The 20,457-nt window shown below is 43.1% G+C and overlaps 2 protein-coding genes, 5 non-coding genes and 9 pseudogenes across 7 annotated transcripts; 2 read left to right on the plus strand and 14 right to left on the minus strand.

The window, feature by feature from the left end:
- Window positions 1-171: 171 nt before the first annotated feature.
- Window positions 172-291, minus strand: LOC113746396 (uncharacterized; annotated as a pseudogene).
- A 1,196-nt stretch (window positions 292-1,487) lies between these two features.
- On the minus strand, window positions 1,488-1,606 carry LOC113746419 (5S ribosomal RNA). The gene has a single exon (XR_003462848.1). It is a non-coding gene; the product is annotated as a 5S ribosomal RNA (ribosomal RNA).
- Window positions 1,607-1,703: 97 nt separating this feature from the next.
- Window positions 1,704-1,820, minus strand: LOC113746401 (5S ribosomal RNA). Its single transcript, XR_003462830.1, has one exon. It is a non-coding gene; the product is annotated as a 5S ribosomal RNA (ribosomal RNA).
- A 308-nt stretch (window positions 1,821-2,128) lies between these two features.
- Window positions 2,129-2,246, minus strand: LOC113746398 (uncharacterized; annotated as a pseudogene).
- Window positions 2,247-2,343: 97 nt separating this feature from the next.
- Window positions 2,344-2,462, minus strand: LOC113746418 (5S ribosomal RNA). The gene has a single exon (XR_003462847.1). It is a non-coding gene; the product is annotated as a 5S ribosomal RNA (ribosomal RNA).
- A 97-nt stretch (window positions 2,463-2,559) lies between these two features.
- On the minus strand, window positions 2,560-2,678 carry LOC113746408 (5S ribosomal RNA). Its single transcript, XR_003462837.1, has one exon. It is a non-coding gene; the product is annotated as a 5S ribosomal RNA (ribosomal RNA).
- A 95-nt stretch (window positions 2,679-2,773) lies between these two features.
- On the minus strand, window positions 2,774-2,892 carry LOC113746392 (uncharacterized; annotated as a pseudogene).
- A 97-nt stretch (window positions 2,893-2,989) lies between these two features.
- Window positions 2,990-3,108, minus strand: LOC113746394 (uncharacterized; annotated as a pseudogene).
- A 45-nt stretch (window positions 3,109-3,153) lies between these two features.
- LOC113746397 (uncharacterized) lies at window positions 3,154-3,272 on the minus strand (annotated as a pseudogene).
- A 93-nt stretch (window positions 3,273-3,365) lies between these two features.
- On the minus strand, window positions 3,366-3,481 carry LOC113746399 (uncharacterized; annotated as a pseudogene).
- Window positions 3,482-3,578: 97 nt separating this feature from the next.
- LOC113746400 (uncharacterized) lies at window positions 3,579-3,687 on the minus strand (annotated as a pseudogene).
- A 97-nt stretch (window positions 3,688-3,784) lies between these two features.
- Window positions 3,785-3,903, minus strand: LOC113746393 (uncharacterized; annotated as a pseudogene).
- Window positions 3,904-4,000: 97 nt separating this feature from the next.
- On the minus strand, window positions 4,001-4,119 carry LOC113746395 (uncharacterized; annotated as a pseudogene).
- A 307-nt stretch (window positions 4,120-4,426) lies between these two features.
- Window positions 4,427-4,541, minus strand: LOC113746391 (5S ribosomal RNA). The gene has a single exon (XR_003462829.1). It is a non-coding gene; the product is annotated as a 5S ribosomal RNA (ribosomal RNA).
- A 2,140-nt stretch (window positions 4,542-6,681) lies between these two features.
- Window positions 6,682-7,422, plus strand: LOC113746264 (uncharacterized). Its single transcript, XM_027281150.1, has 2 exons — window positions 6,682-6,793; window positions 6,916-7,422. Exons 1-2 carry the CDS (start codon window positions 6,700-6,702, stop codon window positions 7,398-7,400), a joined length of 579 nt encoding a protein of 192 aa, XP_027136951.1. The 5' UTR covers window positions 6,682-6,699; the 3' UTR covers window positions 7,401-7,422.
- An 8,909-nt stretch (window positions 7,423-16,331) lies between these two features.
- Window positions 16,332-20,457, plus strand: LOC113746263 (NACHT, LRR and PYD domains-containing protein 5-like). The gene is made up of 6 exons (XM_027281142.1): window positions 16,332-16,588; window positions 16,942-16,993; window positions 17,296-17,469; window positions 17,836-18,009; window positions 19,328-19,374; window positions 19,487-20,457. The coding sequence occupies exons 1-6, from the start codon at window positions 16,444-16,446 to the stop codon at window positions 20,050-20,052; spliced, it is 1,158 nt and encodes a 385-aa protein (XP_027136943.1). The 5' UTR covers window positions 16,332-16,443; the 3' UTR covers window positions 20,053-20,457.

Genomic DNA, 20,457 nt, shown 5'->3' on the forward strand with positions numbered 1-20,457 from the left:
GTACGAACAGGCCTAACCCTGCTTAACTTCCCGAGATCGAGTCGGGCGCTTTCAGGGTGTAATGGCCGTAAGCCTCTGGGGGAAATGAGAAATACTGTATATATGCACGTCAGTCCATCACCACCATGGCTATTGAAGAAGAAAGCTTTTGTTCCCTGCCGAGATGTGAAAAGCTTACAAGCACCTGGTATTCCCAGGTGGTCACCGATCCAAGTACTAACCAGGCCTAACCCTGCTTAACTTACGAGATCAGATGAGATCCTGCACATTCAGGGTTGAATGGCCGTAAGCCTCCAGGGAAGTGAGAAATACTGTATATATGCACGTCAGTCATCACCACCATGTAGAGTTGTCACGATACCAAAATGAGTAACCACGATACTATACCAGACAAAGTATCGCGGTTCCGGGTATTATCGCGATACTGTGGCCTTTTTTTATTATTATTATTTTTATAAAACTGCATGTATTTGTACAAGTTTAGTTTGAAAACAACGACGATGTTTTTAAGCAAAATTAGTGTTGCCACTGACGAAGACGCCACGGCAGACTCGCGCTCAGGCCCGGTGCTTCTGCCATGGGTAGTGTGTTGTCTCGTGTTCGGGCGAGACAGAACTTTAGCTGTGTTTTGTTTTTGAAGCGAGTTTTCTATGGAAGCGGAGCTGTCTTCGCGGAGTTCGTATTGCCGGCAAGAAACACACGAACAGCCAATCAGCTAATAGACGGGCGGACCGCGTGCGGAAACACGCCTATCTAATGCCTGGACGTCACCAGAACAGGCAAACGCCAATCATCAGCAGCTGTGGTTTCGGCTGTGGTTCCATGTGGTTTGTTTACAAAGGCGTAGCATGCAGTGAGAAGCCGGGAGGAGAGATGAGGGCGGCCGCTATGTAGCGGAGACTGGCACCGGTAGTAATAGTAATCCACGGTAGTACCGTCGTGTAAAATTTCTAGTATAGTAGCGACGGTTATGATTTGGCAGCGGGGTACGGGTATCCGTTGGGTATCGTGCAACTCTACCACCATGGCTTGAAGAAGAAAAGCTTTGTCCCGGCCGAGATGTGAAAAGCTAAAGCACCTGGTATTCCCAGGTGGCAGCCGACCAAGTACTAACCAGGCCTAACCCTGCTTACTTACGAGATCAGATGATATCCGGGCCGCATTCAGGGTGGTATGGCCGTAGCCTCCAGGGAAGTGAGAAATACTGATATATGCACGTCAGTCATCACCACATGGCATTGAAGAAGGAAAGCTTTGTTCCCTGCCGAGATGTGAAAAAGCTTACAGCACCTGGTATTCCCAGACGGTCACACATGCAAGTACTAACCAGGCCGATAGCGGCTTAGCTTCGAGTCAGAGGAGATCAGGACATTCAGGGTGGTATGGCCGTAAGCCTCAAGGGAAGTGAGAATATACTGTATATAGGCACTCAGTCATACCACCCAGGCTATTGAAGAAAAGCTTTGTTCCCTGCCGAGATGTGAAAAAGCTTACAGCACCTGGTATTCCCAGGTGGTCACCGATCCAAGTACTAACCAGGCCTAACCCTGCTTAACTTACGAGATCAGATGAGATCCGGCGCATTCAGGGTTGAATGGCCGTAAGCCTCCAGGGAAGTGAGAAATACTGTATATATGCACGTCAGTCATCACCACCATGGCTATTGAAGAAGAAAACCTTTGTTCCCTGCCGAGATGTGAAAAAGCTTACAGCACCTGGTATTCTCAGGCGGTCACCCATCCAAGTACTTACCAGGCCTGACCCTGCTTAGCTTCCGAGATCAGACGAGATCGGGCGCATTCAGGGTGGTAGCCGTAATCCCCCAGGGAAGTGAGAAATACTGTATATATGCATGTCAGTCATCACCCACATGGCTATTGAAGAAAAAGCTTTGTTTCCGTTCGAGATGTGAAAAACTTACAGCACCTGGTATCCCAGGTGGTCACGATCCAAGTACTAACCAAGGCTAACCCTGCTTAACTTACGAGATCAGATGAGATCCGGCACATTCAGGGTTGAATGGCCGTAAGCCTCCAGGGAAGTGAGAAATACTGTATATATGCACGTCATTCATCACCACCATGGCTATTGAAGAAGAAAAGCTTTGTTCCCTGCCGAGATGTGAAAAAGCTTACAGCACCTGGTATTCCCAGACGGTCACACATGCAAGTACTAACCAGGCCTGATGCTGCTTAGCTTCGAGATCAGAGGAGATCGGGCACATTCAGGGTGGTATGGCCGTAAGCCTCCAGGGAAGTGAGAAATACTGTATATATGAACGTCAGTCATTACCACCATGGCTATTGAAGAAGAAAAGCTTTGTTCCCTGCTGAGATGTGAAAAAGCTTAGAGCACCTGGTATTCCCAGGCGGTCACCCATCCAAGTACTAACCAGGCCTAACCCTGCTTAACTTACGAGATCAGATGAGATCTGGCGCATTCAGGGTTGAATGGCCGTAAGCCTCTAGGGAAGTGAGAAATACTGTATATATGCACGTCAGTCATCACCACCATGGCTATTGAAGAAGAAAACCTTTGTTCCCTGCCGAGATGTGAAAAAGCTTACAGCACCTGGTATTCTCAGGCGGTCACCCATCCAAGTACTTACCAGGCCTGACCTTGCTTAGCTTCCGAGATCAGACGAGATCAGGCGCATTCAGGGTGGTGTGGCCGTAATCCTCCAGGGAAGTGAGAAATACTGTATATATGCATGTCAGTCATCACCCAGGGCTTATGAAGAAGAAAAGCTTTGTTCCCTGCCGAGATGTGAAAAAGCTTACAGCACCTGGTATTCCCAGGTGGTCACCGATCCAAGTACTAACCAGGCCTAACCCTGCTTAACTTACGAGATCAGATGAGACCTGGTGCATTCAGGGTTGAATGGCCGTAAGCCTCCAGGTAACTGAGAAATACTGTATATATGCACGTCAGTCATCACCACCATGGCTATTGAAGAAGAAAAGCTTTGTTCCCTGCCGAGATGTGAAAAAGCTTACAACACCTGGTATTCCCAGGTGGTCACCCATCCAAGTACTAACCAGGCCTGACCCTGCTTAACTTACAAGATCAGACGAGATCGGGCGCATTCAGGATTGAATGGCCGTAATCCTCCAGCACCTGGTATTCCTAGGCTATCAGGGTTGAATGACCGTAATCCTCCAGCACCTGGTATTCCTAGGCGGTCACAGATCCAAGTACTAACCAGGCCTGACCCTGCTTAGCTTCCGAGATCAGATGAGATCCGGCACATTCAGGGTGGTATGGCCGTAAGCCTCCAGGGAAGTGAGAAATACTGTATATATGCACGTCAGTCATCACCACCATGGCTATTGAAGAAAAAGCTTTGTTCCCTGCCGATGTGAAAAAGCTTACAGCCTGGTATTCCCAGGTGGTCACACATGCAAGTACTAACCAGGCCTGACCCTGCTTAGCTTTCGAGATCAGAGGAGATCGGGTGCATGCAGGTGGTATGGCTGTAAGCCTCCAGGGAAGTGAGAAATACTGTATACATGCACGTCAGTCATCACCACCATAGCTCTTGAAGAAGAAAAGCTTTGTTCCCTGCCAAGATGTGAAAAAGCTGAAAGCATCTGGTATTCCCAGGCGGTCACCCATCCAAGTACTAACCAGGCCTGACCCTGCTTAGCTTCGGAAATCTGGCACACTCAGGGTGGTATGGCTGTAAGCCTCCAGGGAAGTGAGAAACACTGCATATATGCACGTCAGTCATCACCACCATGGCTATTGAAGAAGAAAAGCTTTGTTCCCTGCCGAGATGTGAAAAAGCTTACAGCACATGGTATTCCCAGGCGGTCACCCATCCAAGTACTAACCAGGCCTAAACCTGCTTAGCTTCCGAGATAAGACGAGATCGGGTGCATTCAGGGTGGTATGGCCGTAAGGCTCCAGGGAAGTGAGAAATACTGTATATATGCACGTCAGTCATCACCACCATGGCTATTAAAGAAGAAAAGCTTTGTTCCCTGCCGAGATGTGAAAGAGCTTACAGTACCTGGTATTCCCAGGAGTTCACCCATCCAAGTATTAACTAGGCCTGATGCTGCTTAGCTTCCGAGATCAGACGAGATCGGGCGCATTCAGGGTGGTATGACCGTAAGCCTCCAGGGAAGTGAGAAATACTGTATATATGCACGTCAGTCATCACCACCATGGCTATTGAAGAAGAAAAGCTTTGTTCCCTGCCGAGATGTGAAAAAGCTTACAGCACCTGGTATTCCCAGGAGGTCACTCATCCGAGTACTAACCAGGACTGACGCTGCTTAGCTCCGAGATCAGACGAGATTGGGCATTCAGGGTGGTATGGCCGTAGTTGCAGGAAGTGAGAAATACTGTATATATGCACATCAGTCATTACCACCATGGCTATTGAAGAAGAAAAGCTTTGTTCCCTGCCGAGATGTGAAAGAGCTTACAGCACCTGGTATTCCCAGGAGGTCAACCACCTAATAACCAGGCCTGACCCTGCTTAGCTTCCGAGATCAGATGAGATCGGGTGCATTCAGGGTAGTATGGCCGCAAGCCTCCAGAGAAGTGAGAAATACTGTATATATGCACGTCAGTCAACACCACCATGGCTATTAAAGAAGAAAAGCTTTGTTCCCTGCCGAGATGTGAAAAAGCTTAAAGCACCTGGTATTCCCACGAATTCTCCTCCAAGTCCCAATGCGGCTGTCAGTCGACCAATGGTTGAGCAGAGCTGAGCAAAGTTGAGCACTCTAATTTTTCGCGCCACTGGCGGCCACTAGCGGCGAATGTTATGGTCGACGTCTCTTCATTCAGGTGAGTTTTATCGTCTTCGTCCTTCGCTGCTAATTAGACATTTGTTAGGCATGTATGAAGCTGTGCCGATTTTGTCAGAAGAGAAAAGATTGTCTGGAAATCAGAAACTGACATCGTTGACATATGCAGGATTTGGCTTGTTAATGTGTAATGACAGCGCACTGACAACATGCCGGTAGGCTACATGACTAGCGCCAGCAGCTAACGGGACCGGTGACACAGAGACACAGTTAGAACAACGCTTTCTTAGGATTAATCCACATTACGTTGCAATTATTTTGAGTTGGGGGCTAAAAGTTTTCTGTCATGGTTCATCCGCACCCCGACCCCCTGAGGGACGGTTAGCGCTAGTGTACACGGCGGTCAGCACATCCACACAGACGATTATTAGGATAAGTCGGATCTTTTACAAAATGAAACGGTATAGCTGGTGATATGAATGTTATTCCGTTGGCATGACCAAAACGCGTCTGTCTAATGACTCGACATTGCTTAGGTGAGCATCATCTTGAAATCTTAAATTAGAAACGGTATTTGTGTCTGTGGTGTAGAAATGCGTTAGTGTTATGTTTATGTCTGATGTAGAGTCAAAGCAATTTTCAAAAAGGTCACTTCTGACAATTTATTTGCTCTCAGTCTTGTATGATAACATTTGTACGATGCGTGTCAATCAAACTTCCCCTAGTTTTACCTTAGATTGTTATGCACAACATAATCTGAGGTAAAAGTAGCGGACCAATGTGATACAATGTGCTGTTTCATCGTGCATAACTATCTGAGGTTAAACTATGAGCTGTTTGATTGATGCACATAGATTTTGATTCAAAGAATATAGATTTAGATATAGAATATAGTATAGATATATTTAATATAGTACTGTACTTTATTAAATCAATCTATGCTATAATAAATATTGTTCTAAATTATTATTATTTCCGTTCTTTATTCAGGGAAACCTTGACTGAGCAAATTGCTCTTTTACAGCAATGCCCTGATCACAACAAAACACAAACAATATACAATAAATAGCCCAAACGGTTGACAGTTAACAGTTAAAACAAGATCAAGTTAAAACAGGTAAAACCAGTTAAAACAAGTTTAAACAAGATCAAAAACACAGTTTAAAACAGTTTAAAGCAAGATCAGTTAAAGCAAGAACACTGTATATTTCCCATACCATGTATTAAAACTTTAAAACGGTTTACGGACACAAGTTTGTCTCTAGTTTCAGTGTCTCTTGCAGATGGTTCCATTTAGTGGGTGCATAAAACTGAAAAGCTAATTTGCCAGCCTCTGATCTTATTTGGGGTGTTTCTAGTGTCATAAAACCTTAAATGATCTGTTTTTAGTTTTGCTCATATTTCTTCATGTTTTACTGCACCAGGTGAAACATGGAAAGACCTGGACACCAGTGCAGTGTGGTGCTGAATGGCGTTCTGCTGAACAAGTACAGGTGCCGGCGAGGCAGTAATTCTCTGGAGGGGTTGCACGCACACCTGTTCAATGTCATTCCTTCACAGAGATGTGGGATTATGCCATTCCAAGTGAGTAATTAAAATATAATTTATATATAAGCTTTATTGCAGACTCAGGTCCATATAACACATCATACCCACTTCAACGTAGTTTCAATGATACATTTTATTTCACAGCTTTAGTCATCACTTCTAAGCATATACAATAACAGTAAAAATGGTCATGTGTTTCAGGTATACTTGATAACCTTTGCTGTGCAGTGGAACAACCGCATGTCATCACTCCGGGTTGCTGGTGGTCAGGGTCGGCAGACGTCGTGCATGGACGCGCGGCAAATCCAGCGCATCAATCAGCAGGCTGAGGTTCTCTTCAGCAAGGATCACGTCCTGGAGCCCAACTTCGCTGCTCCAATGCCCGTCCCTGATGTGTACGAGCACCCTGACGAGGAGGAGCTCCTTTGTGTGGAGTGTGCCAGTCCACCAGCTTCACTGCTATAGGGACTACTATGTGCAGAAAGGTAGTATAAAGTTAACTTAAAAGCATGAAGCAAAGAAACCGTGCATATTATTGAAGGAATCCACAGGTGGTGGTTGTAACTACACAGACACATTTGTGATCAGTACAATTATATGTTTGCAGTTGAGGAAGAGCAGTCACGTGAGGAGGAGTCGGAGGAGACGGCTGAACAGGAACAGGGTGAATATGAAGAGATGGCAGACGAGGGTCTTGGCATGTCTTCAGAGTCAGAGGAGGATCCTATGCACAGCATCTGTAGCAAGCATGCTGTCCTCACCCAGGAAGAACAGGTGGAGGAGGAGGATAGTCCTGTTTTGCAAGATGTGCTCATGAGCCAGAGACATCTGCATCTGCCAGGAATAGAGGAAGTGAAGGCACTGGCCTTGCTGCTTCTAGAACTGGCAGACAACAGCGACCTCCACCTAGTGCCAGTGGACCTCAGGCAGAAGATTGCCACCGCCGCCAGCTCTCTTCAAGAGCACGACAAGACCACCAACCAATCTCATCCTTGGCGGTCTCGCCATTCCTCTGCCCATCATGAACTCCCAAGTCCATCTCGACCTTCACTGCAAAGGAGGAGAAAAAGGCCAACTACAGGGCAACAGTAATGCCAAAAGTAACGCCTCACCTGAAAGTGCTGTCGGAGACACCGTTTCCAGAGGCTCCTGTTCTGCCAACATCCCTACCACCACCAGATCGACCTCAAGTACAGTACCAGCACCTTCATCACAAGGCTGGAAAAAGGTGTGGTGAGAAGCGGAGGTAAGTTGTCATAAGCACTTCATTTCACCTGTCAGCTGTGGAAAGCAAATAGCACACATGTCATATCAATACTCATCATCACATGTGTGTTTTATATTTCCAGGTTTTATGTTGAAGAGCCAGAGCCAGAACCAACTCCTGTGGACCAGTCCATTCGACCAAAGCCTACCTCATCCACCTACATTCAGCCAAAGCCTGCTGCGTCCACCTACAAACCACCCGCGGTGTCGGCAGCACCCGTACTCCTGGTTCTTCCTGCACAGCCACAGGCTCCCTCCATCATATTTCATGGGCCATCATGCAGTCAGAGCTTTGTACCTGTAGCACATCCCCCTGCACCAACAACAAAGCCCTACATGCCAAATAAGTCCTTGCGGCCATGTGGGGCTTGCCATGTGCATCAGTGTGGTGGAAAGCGTAAGAGGTACACACCCTCCAAAGACAAAGCAGCTGGAAGCCTCCAGAAAATCTTTTCCTATTGCCCATCAACTAGGAAATCCACCACCTCTGGATTTGAAGATGTTGTTTATGACAGTTTTGAACACTTCAAAAGTGTGGTGGATGTACAGTTAGAAAAGAGGAAAAACAATTAAATACCTGTGACTTACCTGTGTGATGCCACTTCTCCTGTGCCATCTGTAAGAGACAGAGAAAAAGGGCTTGTTTGTTTGTTTGAGCAAAGTGTTTCAAATTATTTTAAAGTGTTCCAAAGTGTTTTAAAGTGTTTTAGCAGGTAGAGCTATACAGTCAGTTTATTTATATAGTTTTAAAAAATGCACTTGTCTTTTTTTAAATTATTTATATTGTTGTTAAAAATGCACTTTGTAGTTTAATTTAAGAATATTCTTGTCTTTTTTTATTATTTATATTGTTGTTAAAAATGCACTTTGTAGTATTTTTTTCATACAGACATGTTCTGGTCTATGTCCAATATCCAGTCCAATCTAACCTGTTTCAATCTTACACCATCAGTTTACATACCCTTTATTGTCAGTTTATGTTGTATGTCTTTGTCAGCTTCATGTCCTTGTGATGTTTGTATGTCTTTGCCAGCTCCATATTTAACTAAATGTTTGCAAATTTTAGTAAATGTTTGTCTCTCATCTTGTCTCGTCATGTCACTAGTGGCCTGAACCTTGTCGTGGTGAGTGAGCTTTAAAACTAATCAGGTCTTGTCTACTTGTGTTTGTCTGTCATAAAAATGATGTATTTGTGCCCCATACATGGAATCTGAGTGCATATGTAGTAAATGGAAAATGTTCATGTTGAAACCTTTACATTGGGTTCTTTGCACATTTTGAATGCATTTTAAACCAAACACATTCTGGTTAAAGAATAAAATAATATAAATAAAAGTATTTCAAGTATTTTGGAGTCTCTGTATGCTTGGGTTTCAGAAAAAAAGAGGAGGGTGGGACATGTCAAAAATGATTGTAGGTCAAACACCTAGGGTAGAAGCTCTAAGAAAATAGTTTTACCAACACCCAATTTATTAGGCTAATCATGGGCTGCATGGTAAGTAGGATGGTGGGGCATATCTCATGTCACACATAACATGAGGTGCAAGCATTCAGAAATAATATGGTTTGTATACACTATGGTATTTTTTGATCAAAGCAATACATCAAAGCAACTAGAAGATGTCTTTGTATCTTCTCCCAGACTCAGAGGTGGCTGCACCTCTGGGTGATCATTACAATGAGTTGTGTGAACGGCTCAGATGTCTTCCAGACAAAGTGAGACTACAAAGTGAGGTTCAGTCCCCTCCAGTTTGCATGTTTCTGTAAATTGTCCGGTGAACACCAGGGGGCAATAGGGACTTGGGAGGGTCATGAGCCATTCCCAGGCGGTCACCCATCCAAGTACTAACCAGGCCTGACGCTGCTTAGCTTCAGAGATCAGATGAGATCGGGCGCATTCAGGGTGGTATGGCCGTAAGCCTCTGGGGGAGTGAGAAATACTGTATATATGCACGTCAGTCATCACCACCATGGCTATTGAAAAAGAAAAGCTTTGTTCCCTGCCGAGATGTGAAAAAGCTTACAGCACCTGGTATTCCCAGGCAGTCACCCATCCAATGGAACCTCAAGGAATGTAGGAAATCTTAAAATATTTTATATATACATGAAAAGTGTATCTATTTTGAATATAGGCTACAGGGGAATAGTTTCAGATATTTATTCTAATAACATTACACACTTTTTTCATTTTGTCATGACCTTTTACTCCTTCCTATAATACGATTTCTTATTTCAACTCAGGATCTTTTTATTCTATTTTTCTATTTAGCATTCAGCCTGGACCAACCTCTTCATATCACAGAAATGTCGCACACGTGTTTGACCCAGTCCTGATTCAAGCGTCCTCCATAATGACTGAACAGAATTCAAGACTGCGCCACTTTTTTTTTATGTACACCTGAGTGACAATGCTGCCATCTTATGTCCAAAAGTAAGTAAGTACAACTTATTTTGGACAGGTTTCAGCAACTTTGATGTTCAAAATGTAAACCTTTGGGACATGTGGATTACTCAATGATTCAATTTTTTATCCAGTGAATTAGTCAATACATGTAGGCTAAGAAGCTTTGCTGCCATATGATAGAATCTGCTAAGATTTTGCCACAGTTTGTACTTACAAGTGTTCAGCTGCCTCTCTCTGTTATCAAACATTATCTTCAGTGACCCTGAGCTTCCCCTCCACCGGATACGATCACACAGCACTGGCACTATTCCTCAGATCAGCACTGAATACATTAGAAATAACACTGAAACTTTCACTACACTACATCATTTTACCTAGTCACCTGGACTATGCATTAAATTAAAATGCTGCTAATTATGAACATATAGCTGATAATTTATTAACAAATACAACTGGACTTGGCGCGTGCTGGCAGGGTGAGACACTAACCTTTTTCAAGCGTGACTCAACTTGTTTCAGGAGTTTGCGAGAACATCGGCAGCACACCTTAAAAAAAACACACAAAGTGAACGGAGACATATCACAGCCATTGTTTATAATTTTATTATTGTTATTGTTTTCTCGTCATCAGATAAAAGCAGGTAGAGAGGAGCAGTAATAATAATAATAATAATAAACAGCGTGCACTTTGGGGTTCCTGTCCAAAGACGGACGAGAGAACTGTTTGAGGTGAGTATAGGTTAACAATACAGGGCAAACCCCACCGTCATAAATGCTACATAACACTGTCAGTATCATAAACAGTCACAATAAACGCCCGCTGTCACGGTCAGGACAGTTGGCCTGTGACGTGTTCGTTATTCTGAGGTAAGCTAGAGTTGGCTAGTGTTGTACTGAGCAAATAAAACATCCATGTACTGTCTATCTATAGTGTTGTGACGGTGTCATATCCTGTTCCTGTGAGCACAGTTTTACTCTGCAGCTCATCTCTACCATGGCATCACTTTGGCATTAGGAGGTAACATGTTAGCGCCCTGTTGTGGGCCGTTTGAGAACAAGCGTCTTTGTCCATTTCATGAACATTTAAGGCAGTGACTCCCTTGGCCTTGGGCCTCTAAATATAGGGGGTCTAAGTAATGCATATATATATATATATATAGTGGAGTGAGATCCACTTTGAAGTCATAAAAACTTACATGAGCTTAAGCTTTAGCTTATTCCGATGGGAGAGAAGGTGCTTGTAGCATGAAGAACGACTATTATTATGCACAATGAGTTTTGATCACATTGGTTTTAGTGTTCTTTCAAACGTAAAAAAAATAAATAAAATAAAAAACGTCTGAGTAGACTTGTGTAAGTAGTCTAGCTTCACTGGCTGAGTTGAGGATTTGACTTCAAAATGAAGACAGACTACAAAAATGAGCAAACAGCAGCATTCAGTATACCAAAGCGTGCAGAGGGTTTTTTCCAATCACCCCAAACTAGATCCATGATGCCGTACTTTATCCCTACAACCGAACACACCTGACCTGCAGGCTCAGCACGTTCATGTCACCACAGTCCATCAAACAGCCGCTCTTTAAAAAGGCTTAAAACAAGGCATGTAGCTAAGAAAGAAAGAAAAGGCGAAGCTTAAAATGAGCGAGGTATCCTTAACAAAATTCTCCCTCTAAGGAATTTAGGCTTTTTAATACCATCTTGGAATGCACTATATATATATATTTATATATATAAATAAAAGAAATTAACGCATTTAATAGGAAAGGTTGCACATGTGTATAATTATTCCATTTCTGTAACCCCTTTTAGTCAGAATAAATTGCATATCATATTTTGTGCACCACTATATGCAAACTCATAAATGTATAAATCTGTGCATTTTTTGTCATCCCTAGGTTCATTGTCCCTGCAGCTCCATTTTTGACACCAGTCAAGCATTAATATTGCTCTTCAATAGAAGTTACAGATAATACTGAGGTGAGTCTTTATTACACCACCTAGTAAAACACAAGCTTCACACTCTAACACCAACACTCACTCCACCCAAATTGACCACCTATGAAAAATTTGGGACCAATGTATTAGACAGCACTCCACCACTATCAAATAAGAGAATCTTCTAGAAGATATCTTAGAAGTTTATTAATTATTTTAATCTTAATTGTTTTTATTAGGGATGCATTTATTAGGCCATTTCCGCCCAAAAATTTTCGGTGCATTCCTAGTTTTTATATATATATTGTATTATGAATATATGTGTTATGACTGTGGTCATTTTTTGTGTCGTAGTCTGTGTTTTTTGGGGAAACAGATCTGCGCTGCTCCTGCTGAGCTACTGCGCTGCTCGTGAATTAAGAAAGATGCTGCTGTGTGCATATCCAGCCTCCAAGGATTTAATTTTCTGTGTTTGCGTCTCTGTCCCGAGAGGATATGCGTTTTTAAAGTGGCCATGCTTTGTCTCGTGTCGTCTTCTAATATTGTATTCTTTGCAACAACCTTGCTGCAAATAAGACACGTCGGCTTGGCATTAATAAATGCAAATTGATGTTTTAAATGAAATTAAATGCATTTTTAAAGTTAAATAACGTTTATTTTTAATAATAGAAAAAATAGAAAAACTTTTTTTTTCCAGTAGGAAAGCATGTTCATGGCCCGCGATGGAATTGTCAGAAAAAAAATTGGCGCGGGTCCAAATTTATTTGCCGACCCCTGCTCTAGGCCCTTAGACTGGGGCATAACATGAATTGGGGGCTCGTCCGTCTTCTTGATGCGTTTTTGCTAGTTTGGTGAGTAAATTGTTTTTCTGGTTAGCAGTAAATTTTGGTGCGGAGTTGGTGGAGCAGGGCGTCCTTCCAAACCCAGCTGCTGAGGCTGCTGCAGGTGACAAGGCCAGTGACACACCTTTAGCTGAGGTGAAAGCAGTGGAGGCTGCTTGCACGCTTACTGCTGGTGTGGAGCTTGGAACAGTCACAGATCCAGTCATGGGAAACATGACTACGGAGGATCTCCGCCTAGCCCTCAAAATAAAGGAGGTTGAAACTAAAAATAAGCAGCTGGAGGTGCAGGCTATGCACCTGCGAATAAGAGCTCTTGAGCTTGAGAGAGAAGCCCCTGTAGCTTCCACCCCGGTGTCTCCTCTTGGCCCCACCTCTGCTTCTGCCCCCGCTTTTGACATTAGTAAGCACATTGCACTAGTCCCTCCATTTCGTGAGTCCGACTGGACTCTTATCTCAGCGCTTTCGAGCGAATAGCTGCAAAAGAGTTCTGTTCTCTTCTCCTCCAGTGTAAACTCGTAGGGAAAGCTCAGGAAGTCTGCGCCAGTCTATCTATTGAAGATAGTCTTAATTATGACGTCTTGAAGAACACTGTGTTGCAGGTCTACGAGTTAGTTCCCGAAGCGTATAGACAGAAATTCAGGAATGGTGAGAAAACTGCTAACCAAACATATGTTGAGTTTGTGCGCGACAAGAACGTTTTGTTTGATAAATGGTGCCAGTCATGAAACGTTAAGACCATGGCGGAAATGAGAGAGCTCATACTTCTCGAAGAATCCAAGAAATGCTTGCCTGAAAGAATTGTGGTTTATTTGAACGAACAAAAAGAGACATCGGTAACAAAAGCACCTGTGCTGGCTGATGAGTTCATTTTGACACACAAAAGTGTTTTTTCTAAGCAGACACCTCTAGTTTCACAGGTAATGCCCAAGCACAGAAACAGATCGCCAAAGCTAGCGCGTAAAAGCACTTTACCAGCTGCGGGTGAGAACCGCAAGTGTTTCGACTGTCATGACACAGGCCATCTGATCGCTGTCTGTCCAGCTCTTAGAAAAAAAGACATCACAAAAACACTAAAACTCCCGCAGGTGTGGGTTTCATAAACACCACGTCCCCGCCTGAACATCCTGGGCCGTTGCCTATCACAGAGGTACATGGGGAGGTTGACCTTCGCTTCAAGCCGTTCATTTCTCATGGGTTTGTGTCTGTAACCAGTGAGGAGTCTGATAAAGTGCCGATAACTATTCTTCACGATACTGCTGCCTATCATTCATTCCTGCTGGCTAGTGTCCTACCAGTCTCAAATAAAACTTTGTGCGGTTCGGATTTGCTCGTGTGGGGAATCAAAATGAGTAAACTTAACGCCCCACTTCACATGATCCACTTGGATTCACCGCTTGTGTCAGGACATGTGAAAGTTGCCGTACTTCCACGGTTTCCGATTAGTGGCATTTCATTTATTTTGGGAAACGATCTGGCTGGAGGAAATGTGTTCCCTCTTCTCGAAGTACTTAACGATCCCATTTCAGTTGTGTCTGCTGACTGTCCCACCTCTGTTTCTTCTGTCTTTGACAAAACTGTTCCCTGTGTGCGCAGTTACGCGCGCACAGGCTCGTAAATTGGGTGAAACTATGGATTTGTTTGAATCATTCATGGCTACGTTAGGTGAGGGTGAGCCCTCCTTTTCAGTGTCTCCTGCTACTGAGGGTAACGAAGTAGCAAAATGTGTGAATGAGTCTGTGTTGTTTCCTGCTGATACGGATCTGAGCTTGAATGTCACTCGTGAAAAGGTAATTGATGCTCAGAGAAATAATCCGTCTCTAACCCTGTGTCTGTCGTCTGTTGTAGCCGCTGAGGAAGACAGCAAACCCTATGTGTATTTTCTGGACAACGGTGTCTTGATGAGACAGTGGAGTCCTGACTCCAGTGAGACACGCGTTGTAAATCCGGTGGTTGTACCAACCGCATTTAGGGCACAGATTCTGATGTTGATTCTCTTGGTATGTGTGGTTATTATGATTTCTGTTGTTTGGTCCTCTGCTTGCCATGATGCCTTCAGGTCTGCCAAGGCGCTATTGTATACCGCACCTGTCCTTGCAAACATGCGCAATTCTAACCAGCGGCTCATGCGCTGGTCTCTCCTCCTGCAGGCCTTCAACCTGCAGATCCGACACAGAAAAGGTACAGAAAACGTAATAGCAGACACTCTGTCTAGGTGTTACTCAGAGGTAGAGTTGCACGATATCCACGGTATACCCGGTACCCTGCGGTGCCAAATCATAACCGTCGCTACTATACTACAAATTTTACACGACGGTACTACCGTGGATTACTATACTACTGGTGCCAGTCTCCGCTACATAGCGGCCGGCTCTACTCTCCTCCCGGCTTCTCACTGCATGCTACTCCTTTGTAAACAAACCAACGTGGAACCGCAACCGAACTACACAGCTGCTGAATGATTGGCTGTTTGCCTGTTACTGGTGACGTCCAGGGATATGATAGGCTGTTTCCACACGCTGGGTCCGCCCGTCTGTTGGCTGATTGGCTGTTCGTGTGTTTCTGCCGGCAAGAACAAACTCCGCGAAGACAGCTCCGCTTCGATAGAAACTCGCTTCAAAACAAACAACAAGCTAAAGTTCTGTCTCGCCCAGACACGAGACAACACACTCACCATGGCAGAAGCACCGGGCCCGAGCAGCGAGTCTGCCGTGGCGTCTTCGTCAGTGGCAACACTAATTTTGCTTAAAAAACAAACGTCGTTGTTTCAAACTAACTTGTACAAATACATTGCAGTTTATAAAAATAATAATAATAAAAAAAGGCCGCAGTATCGCGATAATACCCGGAACCGCGATACTTTGTCTGGTAGGTAAGAGTAGGGGTGGACTGCCATTTGAGTTGATATTATTATTATTATTATTATTATTATTATTATTATTATTGTTATTGCTGTTTTTCGTTACTTTAGGAAGGTAAGTTAATTGTGATTTAGATTTTCTGAGGAAAGAGATTTATTTTCTAGATAGTTTGTTTTGGTTGTTGTTTTGGCCTGGGTCCAGCCTGAAGATGATTCCTTAGTTATAGCTGTTTGACCTTTTTAGTTTTGTAAATATGTAATTTGTATAATTTATGTATAATTTTCAAGTGCGTATCTCTACTGTTGAAATTATTTCAGGCAAACATTTTAAAATGGCACAGAAGCACAACTCATGCTGGAGGAGAAAAGTCAAGAGCCAACAAAATACTTGCAAAAGATACAGAAGAAAGATAAGGAAATTTACATTTTATTATTTGTTTATTGTCACTTGCAGTGATTGAATAAGAGTACATTTACTCAAGTGTTGGTACTTAACTTGCCACTTAATATTTCTACTCCACTACATTTTGGAGACAAATATTTTGTTGTTTACTCCACTACATTTATCCGATTACTATAGTTTTTATTTACCTTACAGATTGTATGAAGCATCAGAGCCAAAGCACCACATTTTTTAATTAATTTATCTCAATGATTTAACTGATGCAGATAGTCAGATAAATGGCTAGTATCAGATCTGGTAATCAGCCATGTCAATAATCAGCCCACGGTACACAGTACATGTAAATATATATGTAATTTACTTATAGTTTTGACACTGAAGTATCACCTCTTAAACAGATTCATTAAAATATTAACATTTTAATCCACATGAAAGGGGGATTTATAGCAGAACTTGTCATATACTGCATTGATTTTACCCAGGTATGCCTAATAAAATTGCATGCGAGTATTAAATATGTTAAATGTATTATTCTCTGTTTTCAGCAGGACACACAAGGACTGGAGAACACAGGTAACGAATGTGCAAAAATGTAAACAGCTCTGTTAGACATGTAAGAAATTGCATGTTGTAAAGCTTTAAATTTTGATTGACTGTTATTTCAAAGAAAAGTTAATGTATCTATTAAATCACTGTTACTTATGTGAGACTTGTGAACCTCACTTGGTTTGTCAAGGTTTTACTGGCAGCTCAGGTGACTATAACACTTTAATAATCTAGTAATTAGTAATGTGTTTAGCAGAAGTATAGTGAAAAATAAACATGTCTAGTCCAGTAAACTGCTTTTCAAGGATTGGTGTAAATGAGTCATTGCTATAGGAAAACAAATTTGCTAAATACATTGGGACCTTTTTTTTTTTTTCTAGAATCAACAAATGGACACATAAGTGGTTCTGAATCAATACAAGACAAAGCTCGGTGAGAATCTCTCTCCAGAGAAAAGCATTAATCTGCTCCACTGTCTGAATGAACTCAACAATGGTTCTCTAGTGGAGGAGATCCAGCAGTACCTGAGATCAGGAAGTTTCTCCACAGATAAACTGTCTCCTGCTCAGTGGTCAGCTCTGGTCTTCATCTTACTGTCATCAGAAAAAATCTGGACGTGTTTGACCTGAAGAAATACTTCAATTCAGAGGAGGCTCTTCTGAAGCTGCTGTCAGTTTTCAATAAAAAGAAAAAAACCTTACTGCTATTATTTTCCATTTTTACTGTATCTTCAGACTGAGTGGCTGTAACCTCTCAGAGAAAAGCTGTGAGGCTCTGTCCGAAGTTCTCAGCTCCCAGTCCATCAGTCTGAGAGAACTGGACCTGAGAAACAACAACCTGCAGGATTCAGGAGTCAAGTGGCTGTCTACTGGACTGAAGAGTCCACACTGTACGCTGGAAACTCTCAGGTCAGGATTCATCAACCTGTTCAACTGATCAACACTTCCATTTACATATATGCATACATGTCTGACCTGAGGAAGGTTCAGTTTTTAAGTTCTCCTCACAGTATGACATAAGCGTCATCCAACATCAGCTGACTGCCTTTTCTAACATGTCTTTATGTACACACAGAGGATTTAACAGTCACCAATATCGTGGTGACAAAGACTACAGGAAGTTGTAGCTGCTTCACAATAAAAGCCTTAGAATATAGAATTTATTGGTGGAGTTTTGCTTTTTGATTGTTAATGAATGTTACTGATAATAACAATGAGCTCAACTCCACAGCAGAATCCCACCTTCAGATTATTTATTGTTTAGTGTGTTTGCAGGCTGTCAGGCTGTCTGGTCACAGAGGATGGATGTGCTTCACTAGCCTCAGCTCTAAGCTCCAACCCATCCCATCTGAAAGAGCTGGACCTGAGCTACAATAACCCCGGAGAGTCAGGAGTAAAGCTCCTGTCTGCTGGACGAGAGGATCCACTCTGGAACCTGAAGACTCTCAGGTATGAAGAGGCCGGTGGCAGCTATAGACAATCAGTGTGATAGAAGTGGAAAAGCTTTTTCTCTGTCTCACTGTCAGCCCTGTTCATGTGTCCCTGACACATCGAATGACTTTAAACAACCAGACCTAACACTGACTCATCAGACAATGTTGCCAGGATATGTGAAAACAGGAAGGGAGGGTGATAAAATTGCTGTTGTCCTATATTTTTGTATACAGACATAAAAATGGTTTGATGGCTCAAAACAAACCGTATCTCGGGGTATTTTGAAATGCATTACTATCAGTGTGTGGTGTCCAGAAGTTATTGTGCACTGAGCCGACTTGTTGCGGGACTCACCACAGAAGCTGCAGGTGACAGTCAGCCATTTGAAGAAACTAACAGCTGATGGTGCATCGGCGCTCAAACAGGTTTGTTTAGGACCGCAACACAGCTATAGGGGACAAAGGCGGTGCTCTGTGGCTGCAGATGGACTTGAACTGTAATATTTTCATACCCAGATTACAAATAATAAAAAGCAGTGTTGACTGTTGCTAGGATATAGGATGTAAGCAGCAGTGTCAAAGTCAGAAATTCCTCCAGCACAACCAACCAACCATCCACCCCACCCCAACTTCCTCCTTAAGAGCTGTAGCAATGTCAGGCTTCCTTTTACTTTTAAGTCATTATTACACAAACACAAGAGGTCCAAACCATGTTGTTGTTTTAACTTAGCAATATTTCCACATTGACAATGGATAGTAATGTCTGGTGGTGATCAACCCACTGAGAATTTTATCCATCTCTGCTGCTCTACAGAGCCGTTCAGCCTCTTTTAGCTCCTAGTTTTCCTGCCTTACTCAGTCCCAGTGTTTTACCCTCCGTACACTATCTGCTCAGCAGCAGACACAGCAAATAGATTGTGTGAACACTGTGGAGCATTTAACAGCTAGATAAGAGACAGATATTTCCTTCAGGAGCTGTTTGAGACCAAAAACAGAGCAAGTCAACATTGGACTCCAAATGAATGATCGCGTTGCTCTGTATCTGCTGGATGTGATAGCAGACAGCTGGTTGATATCACGGTAGACACTACTTTATGAGCTGATATGTCACATGTTTTTGCAGCTTGAAGCACAAGTGGAAAAAAGAATCAGTTGATTCAGGTTGAAGCATTAGATTTACTGACTGGTAGAGGAAATTGAAGTATATGACGATTGTCAATATAATAGTGATAATATATCATGATTAAGTGGAAATTATAAGTTGTAGCCATCTGCCAATAAGCAGAGGCTCCACTGAATTAAAATAATGTGGACTGATCCCCCCCTTCTTTCAGGGTGGAGCCTGGTGGAGTCAGGTGGTTGAGGCCAGCTCTGAGGAAGTGTAAGTGTGTGTTTTTTTAAATATGATTCATAAAAACAAACCATCTTCAAACTGTCATCAAGCGAACAGGTGAAGGATGAATAACTGCATTGTGTCTTCTTCCCTCCATCAGATTCGTGTGAGCTCACACTCGACGCAAACACAATAAACAGAAAGATCACGCTGTCGGACAACAACAGAAAGATGTCACACGTGGACGAGGATCAGCCGTATCCTGATCATCCAGACAGATTTGACTACTGGCCTCAGCTGTTGTGCAGTGATGGTCTGACCAGGCGCTCGTACTGGGAGGTCGAGTGGAGTGGAAGACTCCACATAGCGGTGACTTACAGAGGGATCAACAGGAAAGGAAATGGATACGACTGTCTGTTTGGAAGGAATGATCAGTCCTGGAGTCTGGTCTGCTCCGATACTATTGGTTACTCTGTGTGGCACAATAACAAAGCGACATACATCACCTCCTCCTCCGCCTCTGACAGAGTAGCAGTGTATGTGGACTGTCCTGCTGGCACTCTGTCCTTCTACAGAGTCTGCTCTGACACACTGATCCACCTGCACACTTTTGACACCACATTCACAGAACCTATTTATCCTGGGTTTAGGTTCTGGTCTGACAGGCCTGGGTCCACAGTGTGTCTGTGCTCTCTCGAAGAGGGAGAGTCTCCTCTCCTAGTTTGATCACAGCTGATGTAAATTGTCAGACCAGGACAGGAATGAGGACTCAGAGGATATAACGATTAAGCACACTTTATTGAAGTCAAGTTCTTCTTAGAAGAGTGATGAAATGAAAGGGCTATGTAACTCTGTCTATTCTTAAGAGACCTGGCTAAAATGACAGGGCATAAACACTTCCCAAAAGAGGGAAAAACACATTAAAGGGAGGGAACAAGATTATATACAAACAAGGAAAACAGAAGACTATTCAAGAAATGAAACTCACAAGGAGGACAATAAAACACTAGATAATAAACATAAAACACTCCCGAAGGAGGAAAACCAAATCTAAACAAATGGGATCAACAGAAAAAGGCTCACCTAAACAGGGGCTCTACTAATATCTAATGCTCTAACAAAAAAAAAAAA

Source organism: Larimichthys crocea, chromosome VIII (assembly GCF_000972845.2).
Source record: "Larimichthys crocea isolate SSNF chromosome VIII, L_crocea_2.0, whole genome shotgun sequence".
Taxonomy (NCBI): Eukaryota; Metazoa; Chordata; class Actinopteri; family Sciaenidae; genus Larimichthys; species Larimichthys crocea.

Coding starts and splice junctions, on each gene's coding strand:
- LOC113746263 (XM_027281142.1), top strand. CDS start 16,444: ATGAAAGGGGGATTTATAGCAGAACTTGTCATATACTGCATTGATTTT. Junction 16,589..16,941: donor ACAAGGACTGGAGAACACAG/GTAACGAATGTG, acceptor TTTTTTTTCTAG/AATCAACAAATGGACACATA. Junction 16,994..17,295: donor TCAATACAAGACAAAGCTCG/GTGAGAATCTCT, acceptor CTGTATCTTCAG/ACTGAGTGGCTGTAACCTCT.
- LOC113746264 (XM_027281150.1), top strand. CDS start 6,700: ATGTGTACGAGCACCCTGACGAGGAGGAGCTCCTTTGTGTGGAGTGTG. Junction 6,794..6,915: donor GGACTACTATGTGCAGAAAG/GTAGTATAAAGT, acceptor ATATGTTTGCAG/TTGAGGAAGAGCAGTCACGT.